The sequence below is a fragment of the Grammomys surdaster genome, unplaced genomic scaffold (genome assembly GCF_004785775.1).
Source record: "Grammomys surdaster isolate TR1022 unplaced genomic scaffold, NIH_TR_1.0 61, whole genome shotgun sequence".
Lineage (NCBI taxonomy): Eukaryota > Metazoa > Chordata > Mammalia > Rodentia > Muridae > Grammomys > Grammomys surdaster.
Window position 1 is genome coordinate 744,551 of NW_021604563.1, and position 21,692 is coordinate 766,242.

General features: G+C 38.6%; 1 protein-coding gene across 2 annotated transcripts in view; it reads right to left on the reverse strand.

Moving 5' to 3' along the window:
* Cenpi (centromere protein I) overlaps nt 1–21,692 on the reverse strand; it is a 70,527-nt gene that overhangs the window by 36,501 nt on the left and 12,334 nt on the right. For both annotated transcript variants that reach the window (XM_028779891.1, XM_028779969.1), the window contains exons 7-15: nt 17,209–17,257; nt 16,877–16,923; nt 5,387–5,476; nt 4,922–5,050; nt 4,387–4,548; nt 4,033–4,153; nt 2,763–2,854; nt 1,635–1,752; nt 1,154–1,218 (exon numbers count right to left, since the gene is read on the reverse strand). In XM_028779891.1, coding sequence (XP_028635724.1) covers nt 1,154–1,218; nt 1,635–1,752; nt 2,763–2,854; nt 4,033–4,153; nt 4,387–4,548; nt 4,922–5,050; nt 5,387–5,476; nt 16,877–16,923; nt 17,209–17,257 — 873 coding nt within the window. The remainder of the gene's footprint in view (nt 1–1,153; nt 1,219–1,634; nt 1,753–2,762; nt 2,855–4,032; nt 4,154–4,386; nt 4,549–4,921; nt 5,051–5,386; nt 5,477–16,876; nt 16,924–17,208; nt 17,258–21,692) is intronic.

Genomic DNA, 21,692 nt, shown 5'->3' on the forward strand with positions numbered 1-21,692 from the left:
ATTATGTAATTTTTCCATGCCCCTGACACAGAACAATGCATGTGTACTATTTGTTTAAAGCAGCAAATATAGAGGTTAAAAACAACCTTCTAAAATGAATATCCCATAAATACTGAACACAATACTTATGGATATCAGTTGATATAAACAATAATATTTGTAGTTCTGTTTATTGTCTGGGTCAATTAGGGTCAGTTGGAACCAGTGGCTTAATCCCTTCTAAAACTCTGTTACAAGTTTCAGAAAAGTATCACTTCCATGCTAGTAGTGAAATGACTCCAGGAAGAAGGGCTGTTACTTCTTTAATGTGACACTAATGCATTGTTGCTGATGGGGAGTTAATAACAATGCATTTAATCCGGGCACACAAAAGCATAAATACAAAACTCCAAGTATAGTCAAGTATTTCCCAGTGGGTTTGCTCACTGTTCATATGCATTTGACATGGTTTTCATGATATCATTTGCTGCTTACTAGTGTAAAAAGTTCAGGAAAAGTGTGTCACCAAGATTTAAACCAGAAAGTTCTATGCACTTTAACTTTAAATTCCATAATAGAGTATAGTTACAAAGTCAACTCACTGGCTAGATATGGTGATACATACCTGTACTATCAACTCTGGGAAAGCAAGGGCCAGAAGGACTGCCTTGTCTATGGAACAAATTCAAGGCAAGTCTAAGCTACAATACCTAGTAAACCCTTGTACTGAAAGGGAGGCAGAGGAGGAAGAGAAAGAGAAGGAAGAGGAGGAGAAGAAGAAGAAAGGAAGGGAGGGACAGAGGGAGAGAGGGAGGGAGGGAGGGAGGGAGGGAGGGAGGGAGGGAGGGACGGACGGAGGGACCGAGGGAAAGGAGGGCAGGTAAAATTCCATGCTATAGACACATGCATTGTGGTATATGTGCACAACCACACACATATACACACACATACAAACATGCATACACACGCATACACACACATACATACATACACATATATACCCCCACCCCTCCACCCCTACACACAACTATTACAGAATTATAAAAGAGAAGAAAATAGAAAGTCACTGCCAGAATTCCAGTTAGGAATTATATAACATCATTTAACCAGTTAACAGAAGTTATGTTTTTCCTGAGTATGAGACAGATGTGTTTTGTTTTGTTTTGTTTTTTACCTTGAAATAAATGGTTGATGTAAAGAAGAGAGGTGCTAGATGATCAAAAAGAAGTGGCTTCACCTCTAGGAAATGGAAAATAGAAGAATATTCAAAACTCTTTAAATTTCTCATATTACATAGAATTAAATAAGTTCACGTTGTAGTGGTTTCAATAAAAATGTCCCCCCATAAGCTGATGTTTGAATGCTTGGTCCCCAAATGGTGGCACTATTCAAGTAGGTTTAGAAATCTTCAGCTTGGTGAAGGAAGCATGTCACTGGGTTTTAAGGCATCAAAGCCTAGCGCCATTCCTAATCCACTCTCTGCTTCATCCTTCTGCTGTAAGACCTACTCCTGGCCCAACCTCCATGCCTTTGCTCTACTGTCATGGATTCTAATGCTCTGGAACTGTAAACCAAAAATCAACTCTAAGTTGTCTCAGTCATGGTGTTAAATCACAGCAGAAGAAAAGTACCTGATAAGTTTTCATGGTACATACCAGAGAAGCTACTGAATGGGATCCAGGCCAGAAGCTGAAGGAACTGTGACCGACAAGAGAAGCCATCCCAGAGAGGCAGGCTTTTATACAAGAATGCCTCACAGGAGTAAAATCCCTCCTGAAATACATGGTGATCATAAAACCTTGTATAGAATCACAAAGTCTCTAACAACCATCTTATTTTGTGCTATAGTTATTTCAGATGCATGAGGCCTTCTAAACAATGTCAATACATGAGTTCCAGATTCAAATGCAACTCAGAGATAGCCAGGATAAAAAATGCACCTGCTAGGACATATGTCACACTGCAAAACATTTGTAGCTATTTAGACCGTAAGTCATGGGCTGGAGCTGCTCAGTCGGGGTGCTTGCCAAATGTCCAGAACCACCTAAACTGGATGTGGTCATGCACACCTGTCCCAGAATTCAAGATGTGGTGGTAGGATGATCTGATCAGGTGTTCAAAACCATTCTCAGCTACTTACTAACTTCAAGGCCAGCCTGGGCTAATGAGGCCCTGTTAAAGGATTAATTAATTAATAAGAACACAAGCCATGGGCTGAGGATATGGAGCATTGGTAGAATATAGGCTCACCTAGTATGCACAAGGCCCTTGATTGGATTGCCAGCATTTGCCCCAACCACCCCAAAAAGAACACCAGTAGTAACCCTGTAAGATTTATAGTCCTGGATAATTCAATTAATTGAATGCATTAAATCATTTGTTTTCTTAAAATTATGGAAATTTCCATTATATTTAAAAATTTAAACTTATTCCTTCTTCAAATATAATAGAACAAAAAATAAACATCAGTCCAATTTGGCTCTCTAAATTTCAATCTGAGCAAATATTATTTTTAAAAGATGCCACTAATAAGAAAAATTAGTAAATAAAAATAAAAACTGATGATACCAGGTTCCAGGGCTTATGGTATGGTGCAGTTGTTTAGTATGCACAAGGCCCTTAGTTTGATCCCCAATACTGTAAAAATATCAGGTGTATGTCTGTGATACATAAAACTCTATCTTCAAAACAGAAGAACGTCAGATACTTAAGAAAATACTGTAATGAACATCCAAACAAATTTTAAGAATGATGGAATCACTAGAAACCAAATAGAATCTTACCTGTAAGAAGCACTGCACATTGATGACCATGTCCAGGAAGTTTATAAATTCCTTTTCTTGTTCATAATTATTCATATTATACCACACACATTCTAGAAAAGAAATCATAAATATAAGCATCTGGTCAGACAATAATAAAAATGATACAGAATATATGTATGACTACTCTGAAGTGACAAAGAAATGACAAATTGAAACGTTGTAAGATTCGAATAACCTAGGTGAGTGACACTGTAGATTTCAACAGAGATTTGGAAGTGATAGTCAGCAAACATGGTAACACAGGGGAAAGTTTACAGGAACAACACTGGAAAAGTTCACTTACAATGAATAATATTAACTCATGTTACAGAAACCCAAGTGACTATAAATGCATGGTTAAAAATAGATAGTGTGAGTTGAATATAAGCTACAATATAAGTGGGAACTTACAAATTAAAAATGGAATTAATTGTATCAAATCTCCTGTAAAGAAAAGACTCTAAATTGAAGGAACAATCACCCATGGAGACTAAAACTGATTGCAAAGATGTGAATAGTCAAAAATTGCTTATCCAAGAAATAAATATTTGTGATAGTGAAATTCCAAGAGAAAAATGGCAAGAAGGTGGTCAGGTTTTACTAGGGTGCACATGAAAGCCTGTCTACTGTCACTACCTTTAGCTCTCTAATTAAAATAATTACTTGATTTGGTACACATGACCATGTTGGTCACCATAAAGAATCAAGTCTATTATACAATAAAAAGGTGATATTTTGTCTTATAAATTGTTTTTCTCTCAGTTGGCTTAACATTAATCTAATCATTCTTTTTTTTTCCTTTGGTTTTTCGAGACAGGGTTTTTCTGTGTAGCCCTGGCTGTCCTGGAACTCACTCTGTAGACCAGGCTGGCCTCGAACTCAGAAATCCACCTGCCTCTGTCTCCCAAGTGCTGGGATTAAAGACGTGCGCCACCACCGCCCGGCTTAATCTAATCATTCTTGCAAATTCCGAGGAATACAAAGAATTCTGAGACTAAGACCAATCATCTGGTAAGTTCTGATGCTCATAGAGTAGTGTTTGCTTAACACCACTCCTCCTTTATTCTCTTAAAATGATAATACCACAAGTATTCATGTTTAGGATATATGATTACTAGAGAAGTAATCATAGCATTTCTATAAATATATACAAATATAAAATACTAGAATTTGTAATTTAGAATACGAAATCTGTTTACTATCTTCTTCGACTCTAATTTACCTAATGCTTTAGAGCATCAATCCTTACCTTCTTGTAATGCTTGACTCAACCAGTAAGAAAGCCTCAGTAAGATCGACTCATCTTTGACACAATTAATATAGTGAAGTAGCAGAGAGCTGTTTAGCACTGAGCTCATCTGAAAAGGTAGCTGTAAAGATGGAACAAGTCACCAGTTAGTATAGGAAATGTACCTTACAGCAAGAAGTAAAACACCATATAGGAAACATACAAGAAAAATAAAGGGTATGGGGCCTGGGATAAGGCTCAGTGTGGAGCAGTTCCCTAGCATGTGTGAGGCTGAGTTTAATCCCAAGTACTGAAACAAAGAGGCTCTCCAGATCAAACAGAAAATCCGAATGAGCATCTAGTTCAGTCACATACCTCTAAGCAATGAATGTTCTCTAAAAGTTGAGGGAAACGTTGAAGCTGTTCTAGTGGAAGTGACCTATCACTGCTGAGATAATCAAACAGACTCATCTGCTTTTCTCCATAGTCTTTGTTTGCAGAATTTAGTGCTGGTATAACTGAGTGAGAATTCCATTTCTAAAGGAGAAAAGATAATACAACAATTTATCAATGCACCAAAAAAAAAATTTAAAAGAGGCAAAAGCAAGTCAGAAATGGTGGTATACTCTTTTAATCCCAACATTCAGGAGGCAGAAGCCAAGCTTAGTCAACATAGCAATTTTCAGGCCAGCCAGGCTACATTTTAGAAAAATACAATCTTAAAAAAAAATAGATAAAAAGTAAATAAATCTGTAAAATCAGACTCTTAAGATGTTTTCCTTAACGGGAGTCTGGATGTGGTTTACATAGAATACTAGATTATCAAAAGCTATTTAAATATCTGTGATCACCACCATAGATGGTTACCATTTTTAAAGCCACAAGTCCTTTGGTACTTTACATTACTTACTCTTTTTAGAGAATGGCCAGTAGTTGGACCTAATGGAAGCTTTAGAGGTTCCGGAAAAACTCCTTGGTTCCTAAGCTTCACAGCAAGGAGAGCTGAACTCCACAGATTTCTTGAATTATTAAAAAACATCTATAAATTTAGATAAAGAAAAGAGGATTACATACTCATGAATCAGAGCAATTGAGTCTAAAATTATTAACTGGATGCATATTGATTATGAAATATTTATATTCTTATAAATCCATTTAATGTTTTAGTTCAAATCTTTAAATTAACTTTATGAAAAACAACGCATTTTGCCAAGGTTATGGTCCAAACCTGTAGTCCCAGCATTTGGGAAGCCAAGGAAGGAAGATGCGTTAGAGGCCAGCCTGAGTTACCACACCACAACCCTTTCCCAAACACAATAAAATAAACAAAAATGTATTCTATCTCTGAGGGACTCCTCCCTCAGTAATCCCTTACCTTCTTCCTTACAGGCAAAGATACAGAAATCAAAGCAGGAGCGAAGAACTTATACAGTGACAACAAAGCCTGGAGGTGGGGCTGCATTCCCTGAAATAAAGGAAGAATTTTTCATTTTTCAATTCAGCGGCCAAATGAAAACTAAGTGCTAATATTAAACAAAAGGGAATAATAAATCAAGTCTAAACCTTTAGACTCTCATTTTACAAGGTGACAGAACTATAAAAAGAAGCTATAGAAAGTATGGAAATGAGTAGCCATCCCGGCATGGTGGCAAACACCTCCCAACAATCAGGAAACAGAAGTAGAAATAAGTGAAAACTGTGTTCGGAACCAGCTTGGTCTACATAGACAGTGCCAGGCCAGGCAGGGTTAAATAGAGAGAAACTGTTTGTGCTGGCTAGTTTTCATATCAATGTAACACAAGAGAAAGTCATTTGGGAAGAAAGAATCTTTATTGAGAGATGCCTCAATAGGATTGTCCTGTAGGCCATTGTGGAGGGCATTTTGTTGATAGATAATTTATATTCAAGGGCCTAGCCCATTGTGAGTGGGACCACCCCTGGGTAGGTGATCCTGTGGTACATGAGGAAGTAGGCTGTGTACACCATGAGGAGCAAGCCAGCAAGCAAGGATCCTGTATGGCTTCTGCATCAGCTCTGGACGTCCCTGACTACACAGTGTAAAATGAAATTAACCCTTTGCTCCCAAGTGTGCTTTTAGTAACAGCAATAAAAACCCTAAGACACTGTATCAGAAAAAAATGAACAAAGGAAAGAAGGAAGGAAGGAAGGAAGGAAGGAAGGAAGGAAGGAAGGAAGGAAGGAAGGAAGCGAGTAACCAGATAATTTATATCAACAATCTTAAAACAAACTTCTCCAATGGATAATCTTCTCGTTGGTATTTCCTTATTCACGTCTTCCGTATATTTTTCTTAATTCTTCTACCTGTATTTTAGTCTTACAACTCATACTTGCTAGCACAGCATGGCTTATTCAGAATGGCAACTTACTTAAGCTTACTAATCTTTAGAGCTAGAGAGATAGCTAAACTGTTAAAACCACCAGATACTCTTGCAAAGGACCCAGGTTCTATTCCCAGCACCCACATTGGGCAGCTCACAGGGTCTGTAACACTACTTCCATTAGTTCTGTCACCCACTTCTGGCCTACTTGGGCACTGTACACATACATATACACAGGCAAAATACATATAAAACAAATAAAGTTTTTTAAAAATAGCAGCAAGGGTGTGCTGGCACATGCCTTTAATCCCAGCACTCAGGAAGGGGGAGCAGAGGCAGAAAGACCTCTGTGAGATTGAGGCTAGCATGGTTGATATGGCTAGTTCTACGACAACCAGGTATGGCTAGTTCTACGACAACCAGGGCTATACAGCAAGATATCGTCTCAAAATGTGAACGGATATAGGTAGGTAGGTAGGTAGGTAGGTAGGTAGATAGATAGATAGATAGATAGATAGATAGATAGAGATAGAATATGCTCATCTTTGAATTAGAGATCAAGGCAGTAGGATCTAGAGTGAAAGTCAAGAAAAACAGAACAGAAATCAGGTGGTGGTGGCGCACGCCTTTAATCCCAGCACTTGGGAGGCAGAGGCAGGCAGATTTCTGAGTTCGAGAGTTCGAGGCTAGCCTGGTCTACAGAGTGAGTTCCAGGACAGCCAGGGCTACACAGAGAAACCCTGTCTCGAAACCCCCCCCCCAAAAAAAAAGATAAAAGATAAAAGAAAAACAGACCAGAATAGATGTTAATTTACCAAGAATACCTGATCATTATATATCCTGGAAAATTCATTAGGAAGGCCTGTAATGTGTACTGTAATCCACTTTTCATGTACTGGCTGCTGTTGACTATTCCATCTTTACAGCTGCCCTCTCTACTACTATACAATAGTCAAACAGCTTGATAGAACCAAAACAAGCCTTCAAAACTACTAACTTCATACCTGAGCAAATAGCTGTCAACAAAGTATGTGCCTGGCAAATATGAAGACCTGAGTTCCATCCCCAGAACCCAAGTTTTAAAAAGTCATGTGTGGTGGTATGCATTTGTAACCCCAGTGTTACAGAGGCAGAGTCAGGTAGATCCTAGGGTTGACTTGTCCCAGCCGGTCACTTGCCAGCCAGCCTAGCCTACTTGACAAGTTTCAGACTAGTGGAGAGGCTCTGTCTCAAAAAGGGTGGATAGGAACTGATAAAACGGCTCACTAGGTAAAGGCAACTATAGCCAAGCCTGATATCATGACTTCACTCTTGGGACCTGAATGGTAGAAGGAGAAAACCAACTATGGCAAATTGTCCCCTGACCTCCATAAGCGTGCCATAACACATGCACACCCACACATCCACATCTATAATGCAATATGTGCATATGAGTGGACATGCACACAAACATACAGGGGGGGATTGGTTGATTGATTGATTGATTGATTGATTGATTGATTTTACAATGAAAACATTGCTGTTGGATGCCTACCTTTAATACAGCGGGTTACTGGGGAAAAAAAAGCATTATCATTCAAAAACTAAATAAGTAACCAAGTCTTTTCATGACATTAAAATTTTGCTGAATTGAATATTATACAAAATAAGACAGCAAATGACACTGAGAAACACAATAGTCATAACAATCATGGGGATGTATTATGAGAAATGTATTGTCAGTGAGTTCATTATTGTGTGAACATCCTTCTTCTGGTTAGTTTTTTATCAATTTAATACATGCTAGTGTTGTCTGGGAAGAGAAAAAAATCTCAATTGAGAAAATACCTCCAGGGCTAAATAGCACTGATTGTTCTTCCAGAGAACACAAGTTTGAGTTCCATCACCTACATGACAGTTCACAACCATATGTAACTCCAGTTGGGGGACTCTGACCTTTTCAGGCCTCCACAACCACTCTATGAGCATTGTGCAGATATACATACTAGCAGAACAGTTACATACATAAATAATTTAAATAAATTAGTTTTTAAAGAAAATGTCTCTGTTAGATTGTCTGTAAGTCTATAGGGTATTTTCTTGATTAATGATTGATATGGGAAAGCCCATCACACTATGGGCAGAGCCATCCCTGGGTTGTATAAGAAAGCAGGCTAAGAAAGCCATGGGAAACAAACTGGTAGGTCATTTTCCTCCATGGCCTCTGCTTCAGTTCCTACTCTAATTTTCCCCCAATGTGGACTATATAAACTGTAAGCTAACAAACTCTTTCCTCAGAAGGTTTTTTTTTTTGGTCATGGTGTTTTATCACAGCAATAGAAGGCAATCTACGATAACCATAGGATCTATGTAACCTTACATGGTAGGCTCTATGGTACACACCATTGTATGTGGTCAACTGCTAACTAAAACATTACATGGAACATGACTGTATTCTACTCACAGACACTCATGTAGCCCAGACTGGCTTCAAACTTGCTATGTAGCTGAAAATGACCTTAAACTGCTGATTCACCTGTCTCTAGTTCCCAAATGCTAGGATTACAGGTATATGCCATATTGTTCAATTTTAAGTGACTCTGGGATTTGAATCAGAGCTTTGTGTCTGCTAAGTAAGCACCCTACTAACTAAGCTACACCCCCTGCCCAAAATGTCTTAAATTTTATTTTTAACCTTTAACTTTTATTAACATTATATGTATATATAATATTAACTGGGTTCAATGTCATCATTTACTACAACAGCTTAATACAGCTTACACTGTTCACTGCATTGTTGACTATTGCAATAGTCCTACCTCCCTGTATTCCCCTAATATATTCTTCAATTGACATTAATACTCCATATTACCACTGACACTTTTTAACAACTACATGTGATATTAGTCTTCATGTCTGGCTCCCTTTACTCATCTTTAATGTCTTCTAGTTCCATCCAATTTGCTGCAAGAAGACTTCAATTTTCTTTATGGTTGAACATATTCCATTTTACATATTTAAAATATCCTTTTTATTCAGTCATTTATAGACAAGTACCTCAGCTGATTCTACCTTACCTAATGCACACTATAAATGTCACAATAAGTAAAGGAATACAAGTACCACTTTGCTATGTTGACTTCATTTGCTTTCCATGTGAACCCAGAACACTACATCATATGGTAGCTCTATTTTTAGGGTTTTTTTTTTGGAGGGGGCAGGATTCTATATGCTCTCCTTAATGCCTGTACTAATTTAAATTTCAACCAATAATAAATGAATTCCTTTTTTTTTTCAACTAAAAATAGAACTGACTTCATGGGCAAATACCTGAAGGAAGTTAAATCAGGTATCAGAGACACACTTATGCATACATGTTTATTGCTGCACTATTCACAAATAGCAAAAATATATAATCAAGGGACTGTAGAGACATCAGCGCTACCCACATGAAGTTAATAGCTGCTTCTAACTCTAATTCTAGGGATCTGCTTCCCTCTGCTGGCCTCTGTGGGCATTGCATGCATGTGGTATACACACACACGAAGGAAAATACATACATAAAAGAAATACATTTTATATTTTTTAAAACATGAAACCAAGATGTCAATCAAGGTTAATTGATAAAGAAAATGTGACAAACATGCACAATTGAGTTTTACTCATCCATAAAGAAGAAACATTACATAATTTGAAAATAGATGAACTAGAGATCATAATAAATGAAATAAGCCAGACTAAGAGACATGCAATGTTTTTGCTTCTATGAGGAATCTAGAATTAAATATAAATATATCGTCCAGGCACAATAGCACATGCCTGTAATCCCAGCACTGGAGAGGTAGAGGTAGAAAACTGGCAAAAGTTTAAGGCCAGCCAGGTCTACAGAACACATTTCAAGAGAACTAGGGCTACATGGACAGACCCAGGCTCAAAAAGATATAGGTGTAGTGTGGTGTGGTGTGTGTGTATGTATGTGTACATATATATACATACACACACACACACACACACATATGAGACACGAAATTAAAATGAAGCCTATGAAGTACACAAAGGTATGAAATAAGGGGGAAAAGAGAGTTAATTTGAGGAAGAAGACAAACAAAATATCCCATGCTTCTCTAATACATAGACTCTAGGTAGAACTCTCTATACACGGACATATATGTGCGTATGCATATGGATGTGACATGAAATCACCAGTGATGGAGAAAATAAAGAGAGCAATGGTACAATGATATACTAAAACACCATAACTAAACCCCTTAGTTTGTACAATAACTTTAAGAGGTAATTTTAAAGGTTCCAAAAGGTCTGTCAAGAGAACAGATAAAGTATTTCCGGCAAAGTCCAAAAACCTGAGTTTGTACCTCAGACCCACATGGTGGAAGGAGAGAACTGGGAGAAATGACTCCTCTAACTGTCCTCTGACCTGACCTCCACATGTGAGCCACGGCATGTAGTGCCCACATGTGTACATCCACACCCATCTCATACAAATAACTAAATAAATGTGATTTTTAAAGACTTTCAAACAAATGAGCAAAAACAGCCCCCTTTATTCATACTAACAGTTGATTTGTGGGTGGGAAAGATTGATAATAGTCATTCCAACTTTGATAAACGGTACCTTGTAGTAGTGATATGTATTTCCCTATGGCTAAAGATACTGGAGATTTTTTTTCATATATTTGTTGATTATTTATAACTAAAATTAAACTGTTTAGAAAACAAAAATGGTTCAGTTTAGTCGATGCTGAAGACATCTTCCGACACCTGTAAACTCAATACAGTGTTTGAGCTGGGCTTGTTTTATTTTTAGATACTAGCTCATTGTGTAATCCAAGTAATCCTTCTGCCTCTGCTTCCTACGTGTTGAGAAAACAGGAATGGAATGAAATGTTTTCCCAGAAAATATATTTAGGGATTAGACAAAAGTTCAGTATAAAGATTGCTTTATAAGCATAAATGACCTGAGCTCAATCACAGAACTCACATTAAAAAGTACAGGGGGAGCATATGCTTGAAATTACCATGCTAGGGACTGGGAGGGAGAGACAGGTAGATCTCTGTGACTCTCTGGCCAACCAGCCTAGCCTACGTGGTAAGTTTTAGAACAATGAGACCCTGTCTAAAAAAATGAAGTCAGTATTTAAAAAGTGACACGTTATGTTGTCTTCTGTCCTGTACATATACTACCACCCCCAACACACATTCACAAACATACAGCCCTTCCAGCCTGCGCCTTCCACCAGGGCAGACCATCAGCTTGTCTGGCCCTCTGAAGACCCCACAGTCTGAAGGCCTCTCGGGACATCTGCTGCAGCCAGGGCCACAGGTCTACGAGGAGGCCTACAGCAACCCAGGGACACAGGAGGCAGGCTCCAGACAGAGACACCCAGGCCAGTTAATACCAGAGATAACCAGATAGTGAGAGGCAAATGCAAGAACATAAGCAACAGAAGCCTATATACTCTGGCACCATCAGAACCAAGTTCTCCTACCAGAGCAAGCTGAAAACCAGGAGGCTGACCTAAAATGCTATCTCATATAGATAATAGAGTCCTTTAAGGAGGATATAAATAACTCACTGAAAGAAATACAGGAAAACACAGGTAAAAAGGTAGAAGCCCTGAAAGAGGAAACAATAAATCCCTTAAGTAAATTCATGCAAATCAAACAGGTGAAGGAATTGAACAAACCAGTCGAACACCTAAAAATGGAAGTAGAAACAATAAAGAAAACACAAATGGAGGCAACCCCAGAAATGGAAAACCCTGGAAAGAGATCAGGAGCTACAGGTGCAAGTATCAACAACAGAATACAATAGAAAGAAGAGAAAATCTCAAGCGTAGAAGATACCTTAGAAGATATTGACACAACTGTCAAAGAAAATACAAAACATAAAAACCTCCTAACCCAAAACATCCAGAAAATCCAGGACACAATGAAACTCCCAACATAAGGATAATAGGAATAAAACAGAGCAAAGATTCCCAGCTCAAAGGACCCAAAAACATTTTCAACAAATATCATAGAAGAAAACTCCCCCAACCTAAAGAAATACATGGCCATAAAGTACAAGAAGCCTACAGAATTGCAAATAGATTGGACTAGAAAAGAAAATCCTCTCATCACATAATAATCAAAACATCAAATGTATAGAACAAAGAAAGAATATTAAAAGCTGTATGGGAAAAAGGTCAAGTAACATATAAAGGCAGACCTATCAGAATTATACCAGACTTCTCAACAGAGACCCTAAAAGCTAGAAGATCTTGGACAGATGTCATACAGACCCTAAGAGAACACAAATGCCAACCAAGACTACTATACCCAGCAATACTCTCAATTACCATAGATGCAGAAACCATGATATTCCATGACAAAACCAAATTTGAACATTATCTATCTACCAATTCAGCTCTACAGAGGATTCTAGAAGGAAAACTCCAAGACAAAGAGGGTACCTACACACACACAAAAAAAACAAAACAAAACCATAAAACAAAAAAAAAAGAAATTAATCATCTCACAACAAATCCAAAAGGAGAGTATCACATACACATAATGCCACCTACAACAAACATAACAGGAACTAACAATTATCTGTCTTTACTATCTCTCAATATCAACGGACTCAATTCCTCAGTAAAAAGACATAAGCTAACAGACTAGATACAGAAGCGGGATCCAGAATCTTGCTACATACAAAAAAAATACACCTCAATGAAAAAGACAGACACTACCTCAGAGTAAAAGGGTGGAGAAGAGTCTTCCAAGCAAATGGTCCCAAGAAACAAGTGGGAATTTTCATCCTAATATCCAATAAAAGAGATTTTCAGCCAAAGGTTATTCAGTGAAATGGGAAAGTATACTTCATATCTGTCAAAGGTAAAATCCACCAAGATGAACTCTCAATTCTAAACATCTATGCCCTAAATGTAAGGGCACTCACATTCATAAAAGAAACTTTACTAAAGCTCAAAACACATATTGCACCTCACACAATAATAGTAGGTGATTTCAACACCCCACTTCCACCAATAGACAGACCATGGAAACAGAAACTAAATAGAGACACAGTGAAACTAGCAGAAGTTATGAACCAAATGGACTTAACAGATATCTACAGAACATTTCACCCTAAAACAAAAGAATATACCTTCTTCTCAGCACCTCATGATACCTTCTCCAAAATTGACCATATGATTGGGCACAAAACAAACCTTAACAGATACAAGAATATTGAATTAATCCCATGTATTTTATCTGACCACCATGGCCTAAAGCTGGTCTTCAACAACAACAACAACAACAACACAACAGAAAGTCCACATACACGTGGGAGCTCAACAACTCTCTACTCAATGATAACTTGATTAGGGAAGAAATAAAGAAATTAAAGACTTCCTGCAATTCAATGAAAATGATGCCACAGCATATCCAAACTTATGGGACACAGTGAAAGCAGTGCTAAGAGGAAAATTCATAGCACTAAGCACCCTGGTAAAGAAACTGGAGAGATCTTACACTAGCAACCTAACAGCACATCTGAAAGCTCTAGAACAAAAAGAAGCAAACATACCCAAGAGGAGTAGACAGCAGGAAATAGTCAAACTCAGGGCTGAAATCAACCAAGTAGAAACAAAGAGAACTATACAAAGAATCAACAAAATCAAAAGCTGGTTCTTTGAGAAAATCAACAAGATATATAAACCCCTAGCCAAACTAACTAGAAACCACAGAGACAGTATCCAAATTAACAAAATCAGAAATGAAAAGGGAGACATTAACAACAGAAACTGAAGAAATTAAAAAACTCAACAGATCCTACTGCAAAAGCCTATAACACAACAAAACTGGAAAATCTAGACGAAATGGATGATTTCCTAGTCAGATACCAGGTACCAAAGTTAAATCAAGAGCAGGTAAACTAAACAGTCCCATATCCACTAAGGTAATAGAAGTCATTAAAAACCTCCCAACCAAAAAAAGCCCAGGGCCAGATGGATTTAGTGTGGAATTCTACCAGACCTTCAAAGAAGAGTTAATACCAACACTCCTAAAACTATTCCACAAAATAGAAACAGAAGGAATACTACCTAATTCATTCTATAAAAGCCACAATTACTCTATCACTAAACCACACAAAGACCCAACAAAGAAAGAGAACTTCAGACCAATTTTACTTATGAATATCAATGCAAAAATAATATAATACTCGCAAATTGAATGCAAGAACACATCAAAACCATCATTTACCATGATCAAGTAGGCTTCATCCCAGGGATGAAAGATTGGTTCAATATATGAAAATCCATTAACATATTCTAATATATATAAACAGACTCAAAGGAAAAAAAATCACATGATCATCTCATTATACGCTGAAAAAGCATTTGACAAAATACAACACCCCTTCATGTTAAAAGTATTGGAGAGATGAGGAATTCAAGGTCCATACCTAAACATAATAAAAGCAATATACGACAAACTAACAGCCAATATCAAATTAAATGGAGAGATACTTGAAGCAATCCCACTAAAATCAAGGACTAGACAAGGCTGCCCACTCTCTCCCTATTTATTCAATATAGTATTCAAAGTGCTAGCTAGAGCAATTAGACAACAAAAGGATATGGGGGGATACAAATTGGCAGAGAAGTCAAAACAACCCTGAGATACCATGTCACCAACCCTGAGACACCAATCAGAATGGCTAAGATCAAAAACTCAGATGGTAGCACATGTTGGCAAGGATATGGAGAAAAAGGAACATTCCTCCATTGCTGGTGGGGTTGCAAACTGGTACAACCACTCTGAAAATCAATCTGGAGGTTCCTCAGAAAATTGGAAATACATCTACCTGAAGGCCCATCTATGCCACTCTTGGGCATATAACCAAAAGATGTCCCTCCATACTACAAGGACACACGCTCCACCAAGTTCATAGTGGCCTTATCTGTGATAGACAGAAGCTGGAAACAACCCAGATGTCCCACACTGGAAGAATGGATACAGAAAATGTGGTTCATTTACACAATGTGATACTATTCAGCTACTAAGAACAAGGATATCATGAGTTTTGCAGGCAAATGGGTGGAACTAGAAAATATCATCCTGAGTGAGCTATCTCAGACCCAAAAGGACATGCATAGTATGTACTCACTAATAAGTGGATATTAGCCCCGAAAAGTACAGAATACCTAGGATATGATCCATAGAACTCAAGAAGGTTAACAAGCAGAAGGGCCCAAGTGAGGATGCTTCATTCCCACTTGGGAGGGAGAAGAAAACAATCATGGGAGGCAGAGGGAGGGAGGGACCTGGGTGGGAAAGAAGAGGAGAAAGGGGAACATGATCAGGTATTGGGGGAAGAGACAGGAGATAAACCCTGAGGGCCAGCAGAATGAATAGAAATATGCAACCTCAGGGGAGTAGGAAGGGGGGGAGCCTCCAGAATGTAACCAGAGACCTGGGAGGTGAGAGACTCTCAGGACTCAAAGAGAGGGACCTTAGATGAAATTCCAAACAGTGGGGAGAGGGAAATCATAGAGTCCACCCCCAGTAGAAAGACAGGTCTTGTTTATTCTTTTATGCCAATCCACAGTCAAAAATTATGACGTAGAATTCTTCCTGTCTAAAAAAACTGCAGGGACAAAAACAGAGAAGAGACTGAGAGAAAGGAGGTCCAGTGACCAGATCAACTTGGGATCCAGCTCAAGGGGAAGATCTAAGGCCTGACACTATTACTGATGCTATGGTGTGCTTACAGACAGGAGCTTAGCATGGCTGCTCTCCAAGAGGCCCAACAAACAGCTAAAAGTCAGATACAGATATTTACACCCAACCAATGGACAGAATTAGGTAAAAACTGGAAGCTGAGGAGGAAGGCAACCCCATGGGAAGACCAGCAGTCTCAACTTATGTGGACTCCTGAGGTCTCTCAGACACTGAGCCAGCAACCAGGCAGCATAGAGGTCCAGACACATATACAACAGAGGACTTCCTGGTCTGGCCTCAGTACAAGAAGCACCTTGAGGCCTCAGGGAGTGGTGAGGCCTAGCAGAGTGTGGGTGGGTGGGGGACCATCCTCTTGAAGACAGGAAGGAGGAATGAGATGAGGAACTATGGGAGGGCAGACCTGGAGGGGGGCAATGACTGGACTGTAAAGAAATAAAAGTAATAAAAACTCAAACACACACCCCATACATACACACAGACATAATAATATGCATGTACACATTTTTTTTAGAAGAACAAATATTGCAGATACCTTTAGGACTTACTGTATGGCTAACTGAACTCATTTGTTTGGTAAAAATTAACATAGTGTACTGGAGGTTGAACCAAGGCCTCATGCATGGTAGGCAGGAACTCTAAACACTGATCTTACTCTCAGCTTTGATTATGACTTCTCAGTTTGTTGACTGAGTTCTCCAGGAAGTAAGTTCCTTCAAGCTAATGACTCACTTGGCTTTGTGTCTCTAAAGCCTAGCTCAAAGTGCAAATGGATTCTCCAGCGTCCTTTCTGCACTTACCATTTTGGCCTGGAGATCAAGCAATTTTCTCGCACGAAATGGTTTGACTAGAAAACAGAGAGAAAAGTGGTTCTCAGCCTTTGCTTCAGCAAAAGAAGTCAGTCATAATCACCATGTGAGTCATATAATTTCTCACAACACATTCAAAATACAAATACCTCTTCAGTCAAGGCACTGTGCAGATACTCTCAGATTAAAGTACTCAAAAACCAATTTTCAGAATAGGAGTGTTGTCGTGCAACTAGTGCAGGTAGTTATTTACGTTTAAAAAGGATGACACAAATACTGCCTCTGCACAGTGGAAGGAATTTAGCTGGGGTGAAAACACTTACCATTCTCTTTCTTGGTCAGTAAATATAACAAATGGCAAACATAAGGGCACTGTTAAAATAAAAACAATGAGAATTGACAATGTTATTTCAAATAAAATAACACCATAGCCTCCTCAAATGTCAATCATATGCTAAGTAGAAGAATTTCAGGCCGTCGGTGAACAATAATTTTCTTATCAAAAATGCTGGATACAAGTGATTAAATGAACTGAGCTATTTCCAGGCACTTAATGAAAAAGCTGAAGGATGATACCTAAGTCTAAACACCAAATTCCCTGGTGAGTTATATATACTGTTTACACATAGCTTAAAGATAAGCTCCACAATAATTTTAATGTGTCTGTGTTTGACTATGGCTTGTTGCATGAAGACACTATTTTTCACTTTTCATTTTTGTGAGTTATATGCCCACATACGTGTATGAATGCATGCATCCTTGCACGGACACACTTGCAGATCTGATTTGAATTGTTGAATGCTTTCTTACTAGGTATGCTCAAACCTGTATGTGACAGTGATATTTTTAGGAAATTGTTTCAATTGGCAACAAGATGAGTGAGAATTATTGTTTTGCCTTTTGCTTGATCTTTATGTGTGACTACTTGCCTACATATATGTATGTACACCACATGTCCACCTGGTGCCAAAGCAGGACAGAAGAGGACATCAGATCCCCTGGAACTGGAGCTAAAGATAGCTGTGAGCCATCATGTGGTGTTGGGAACTAAACCCAGGTCCTCTACAAGAGCAAGGAAAACTCTTAACTGCTGAGGCATCCCTCCTCCAGTCTAAAATTTTTGTTTTCAAATATAAAAACAATGTGGACAATTTTGAACAAAATTTTAAGAAAATTTGCTTAGAAAAAATATGATGTTTATAATCAATGGAATTTTTCATGTCATTTGCCAGAAAATAGATCTACTAGAAGAGAATCATATTGAGAGAATTAAACCAGTCTCAGAAAGACAACTATTATTTTTTCTCTCATGTGTGGCTCACAGAATTTTTTAGATATATAAAATCATGTATGCATATATGACTTGAAAGTAGAAGTAAAACAGTCTAGAGAACAAAGGGAATTGATTAAGGAGTGGGAGAGTTTGAAAAAGGCAAGTTAGGAATTATGAGGGAATATGTTCAATATGTAACACAGCCTTGTATGACAATGTCCTTATGTAATACAGCATCATGTACAATAAACACATACAATGAAAACTTCAAAAAGTCTTTAAAATTACACATTCCTTTCAATACTAGCTAGTATTTAGTAAGTGAATAGGTATGGCCTCCATAGACTCATGTTTGAATGCTTAGCCCACAGGGAGTAATATTATTAGGTGTGTCCTCGTTGGTGTACATGTGTCATTGTAGGAGTGGGCTTTGCCACTCTACTCCTGTTTGCCTTCAGTATAAGATGTACAACTCTCAGCTCCTCCAGTACCATGTCTGCCTGCACACTGCCACGCTTCACAGCATGATGATAATGGACTAAACCTCTGAAACTGTAAACCAGCCCTAATTAAATGCTGTCCTTTATAAGAGTTGCCTTGCAAGCACCAATCCCTGACACTATTAATGATTCCCTGTTATATTTGCAGACAGGAGTCTAGTACTGCTGTCCTCTGAGAGGCTCCACCCAGCAGCAGACTCAGTCAGATGCAGACACCCACAGCCAAAGAGTGGATGGAGCTTGGGGACACTTATGGAAGAATAAGAGGAAGGATTGCAGACCAGAGGAGGGTATAGGAACTCCACTGGAAGACCAACAGAGTCAACTAACCTGGACCCATGGGGCTCTCAGAGTCTGAACCATTAACGAAAAAACACACACAGGCTAGACCTAGGCCTCCCTGCACATATATGTAGCAGATGTGGAGCTTGGTCTTCATGTGGGTCCCAAACAACTCGAGCAGGGGCTGTCCCAAAAGCCGTTTCTTAACCATCGGATATGTTCTTCTATCTGAGCTGCCTTGTCTGAACTCAGGGGGAGAGGAAGCGCCTAGCCTTGAAGAGACTTGCAGTGCCAGGGTGGGGGGATACGCAGGGGGCCCCATTCACTCAGAGGAGAAGGATAGTCGGAGGGGGTGACATGGATGGGGGCAATGAGTGGAATGTAAAGTGAATAAGTAAAACAATAATAAAATAAAATGAAAGTTATATATAAGAAACAAAGATTATTTTGGTAATTGAAAAGCAAAATTATATGCAAAAGTATATTAAAATATCTTAATGTTGCTTTAAAAATAGAGAAATTTAAGTAATAGTATAGAAAAATTAAATTGTTGCTTAAACATTTAAAATGCTATGAAAAAAAAAGAGTTGCCTTGATCATGGTATCTCTTCACACACAATGGAAACTTTAACTAAGACACTGAGATACAAAATTAAAACTTTTATCCTTGGAGTAGAGTGATGGCTCAGTGGCTAAGAGCACTTGTCCTTCCAGAGGGCTCTAATTTGATTTCCAGCACACAACAAAGTGGCCCAAAATCATCTGTAATTCTAGTTCCAGGGGACCTAATGCCCACTCTGACTTCCTTGGGTTCCTGTCTGCACAAGGGGCAAATATATATACTCAGGTGCACACAAATACCCATAAGTACATTTTTGAAACTTTTGACCTGGTTTCCACTTTAAAGCATTTTATTCTATGTTATACTATTCAAAAGATCATTTTTAGTGATACCTCATTTCCCATGGGGTAAATAGACTTCTTTTGTGTGCAGGGCTCTGCACATGTTAAGTAGATGGTGACTCTGAGTTCTAACTCCAACCAATTATACCATAATTTAAACAACAACTTGTCTACAGTCTGGCAAACAGGACCCACTCAGTACATTTTTTACTAAATTGCTGGATGACCCAACTTCCTCATTTTAAGTGTCCATATGATGAAGGCATAGTTCATTGATAGAGGGTTTACCTAACATGCATAAAGCTTTGGGCTTATATATAGGTCTGCTGGTCCAGACCTATAACCCTGGCACTCTGGTGGTAGAAATAAAATCAGAAGTTTAACATAATCCTCAGCTACAAAGTGAGTAGGAAGCCAGCCTAAGATACTTGAAACCCTGTCATAGACAGATGGATGGATGGATGGTGGATGGATGGATGGATGGATGGATGGATGGATGGATAGGCAGGCTGACAGGCAGACAGGTGGGGTGGATGCCACTCCCATTCATTCCTGTATTGCCAATAGCTAGTTTGAAATTACACCTGTTGTAACTAAAATAGTATGGCCCTCACATGTAAACATTACTTCTGTTTGTCAATATTTGCTGTCAAATGTGAAAAAAGTCAATTATAGCTGGGCATGGTGGCTCACAACTTTAATCCCAGGACTTGAGAGGCAGAAACAGGCAGATCTCTATGAATTCAAGGCTACCCTGGTCTACGTATCGAGTTCCAGAACAGCCAGAGCTGATCTCAGAAAAGAAAAAAGAGAAAAAGTCAACTATTTAGTGGAAACAGAAAAGAAGGCCAGCAGATAAAAGCTCAGACTGTGTAAACCTAATCCTTGGACTGAATACTGGAAGGAACAAACCAACTTCCAGAAGTTCCCTTGGTCTTTACATGCTTGCATTGGTGAGTGCACAGCCACACTACACTCACTCACTTAAGTCATACTCACATGCATGTACATGTACACACATACATACAAATAATAAACACACTAGTTTTACAAAAAACAACACAATGGTAGTCTTTACACAAATCTGCATATTAGTCGTCATTACCCTATACTTCGAAGGAGAGCATATTCTAAACTGCTTTTTCTGTACTTAGAAATGGATTCAGATAGACTCTAAACATAATTTTAAGAAGAAAGAATTTAGATTTCAGTACAAATTCATTACCTCACACCTCTAGGATATGAGCCATTAGCAACACTATTCATCATGTTGAATACAAAATGAATGCCATCCAATTGCTGGCCTGAGGCTCCAGCTGGTATTATGGGGAATCTGACATTCTCCTTTAATCACATCTAGAAAGGAAAAATCCACATGCATCTCATATATTCTAGTTGCCTTGATGGCAAATATTTAACTGCCACATCTGAGTCACTGCACAGTCAGAATCCTATCAAAGTCTATGAAAATGACTTTTAAGAAATATGACTTTTAAAAGCTAAACCCCGCTGCTAGCCATGATGACTGACTCATACCTACAGCCCCCACACTTTTAAGAAGGCAGAAAGATAGTGAATTCAAGGTTATCCTGAACTATACACTCTGTCTCAAACACACAAACCAGAAAATAGCACCAGTGAGATGGCTCAGCAGGTAAAAAGTGCTTGCAGCATAAGTCTGATGACCTCAGGTTGATCTCTTGGAACCCACAGTAGAAGGAGAGAACCAAGTCCTAAAAGTTGTTCCCTGATATTCACATGTCCACCATGGTAGATACATACCCACACTCACATACAGTCCACCATGGCAGATACATACCCACACTCACATACAGTCCGCCATGGCAGA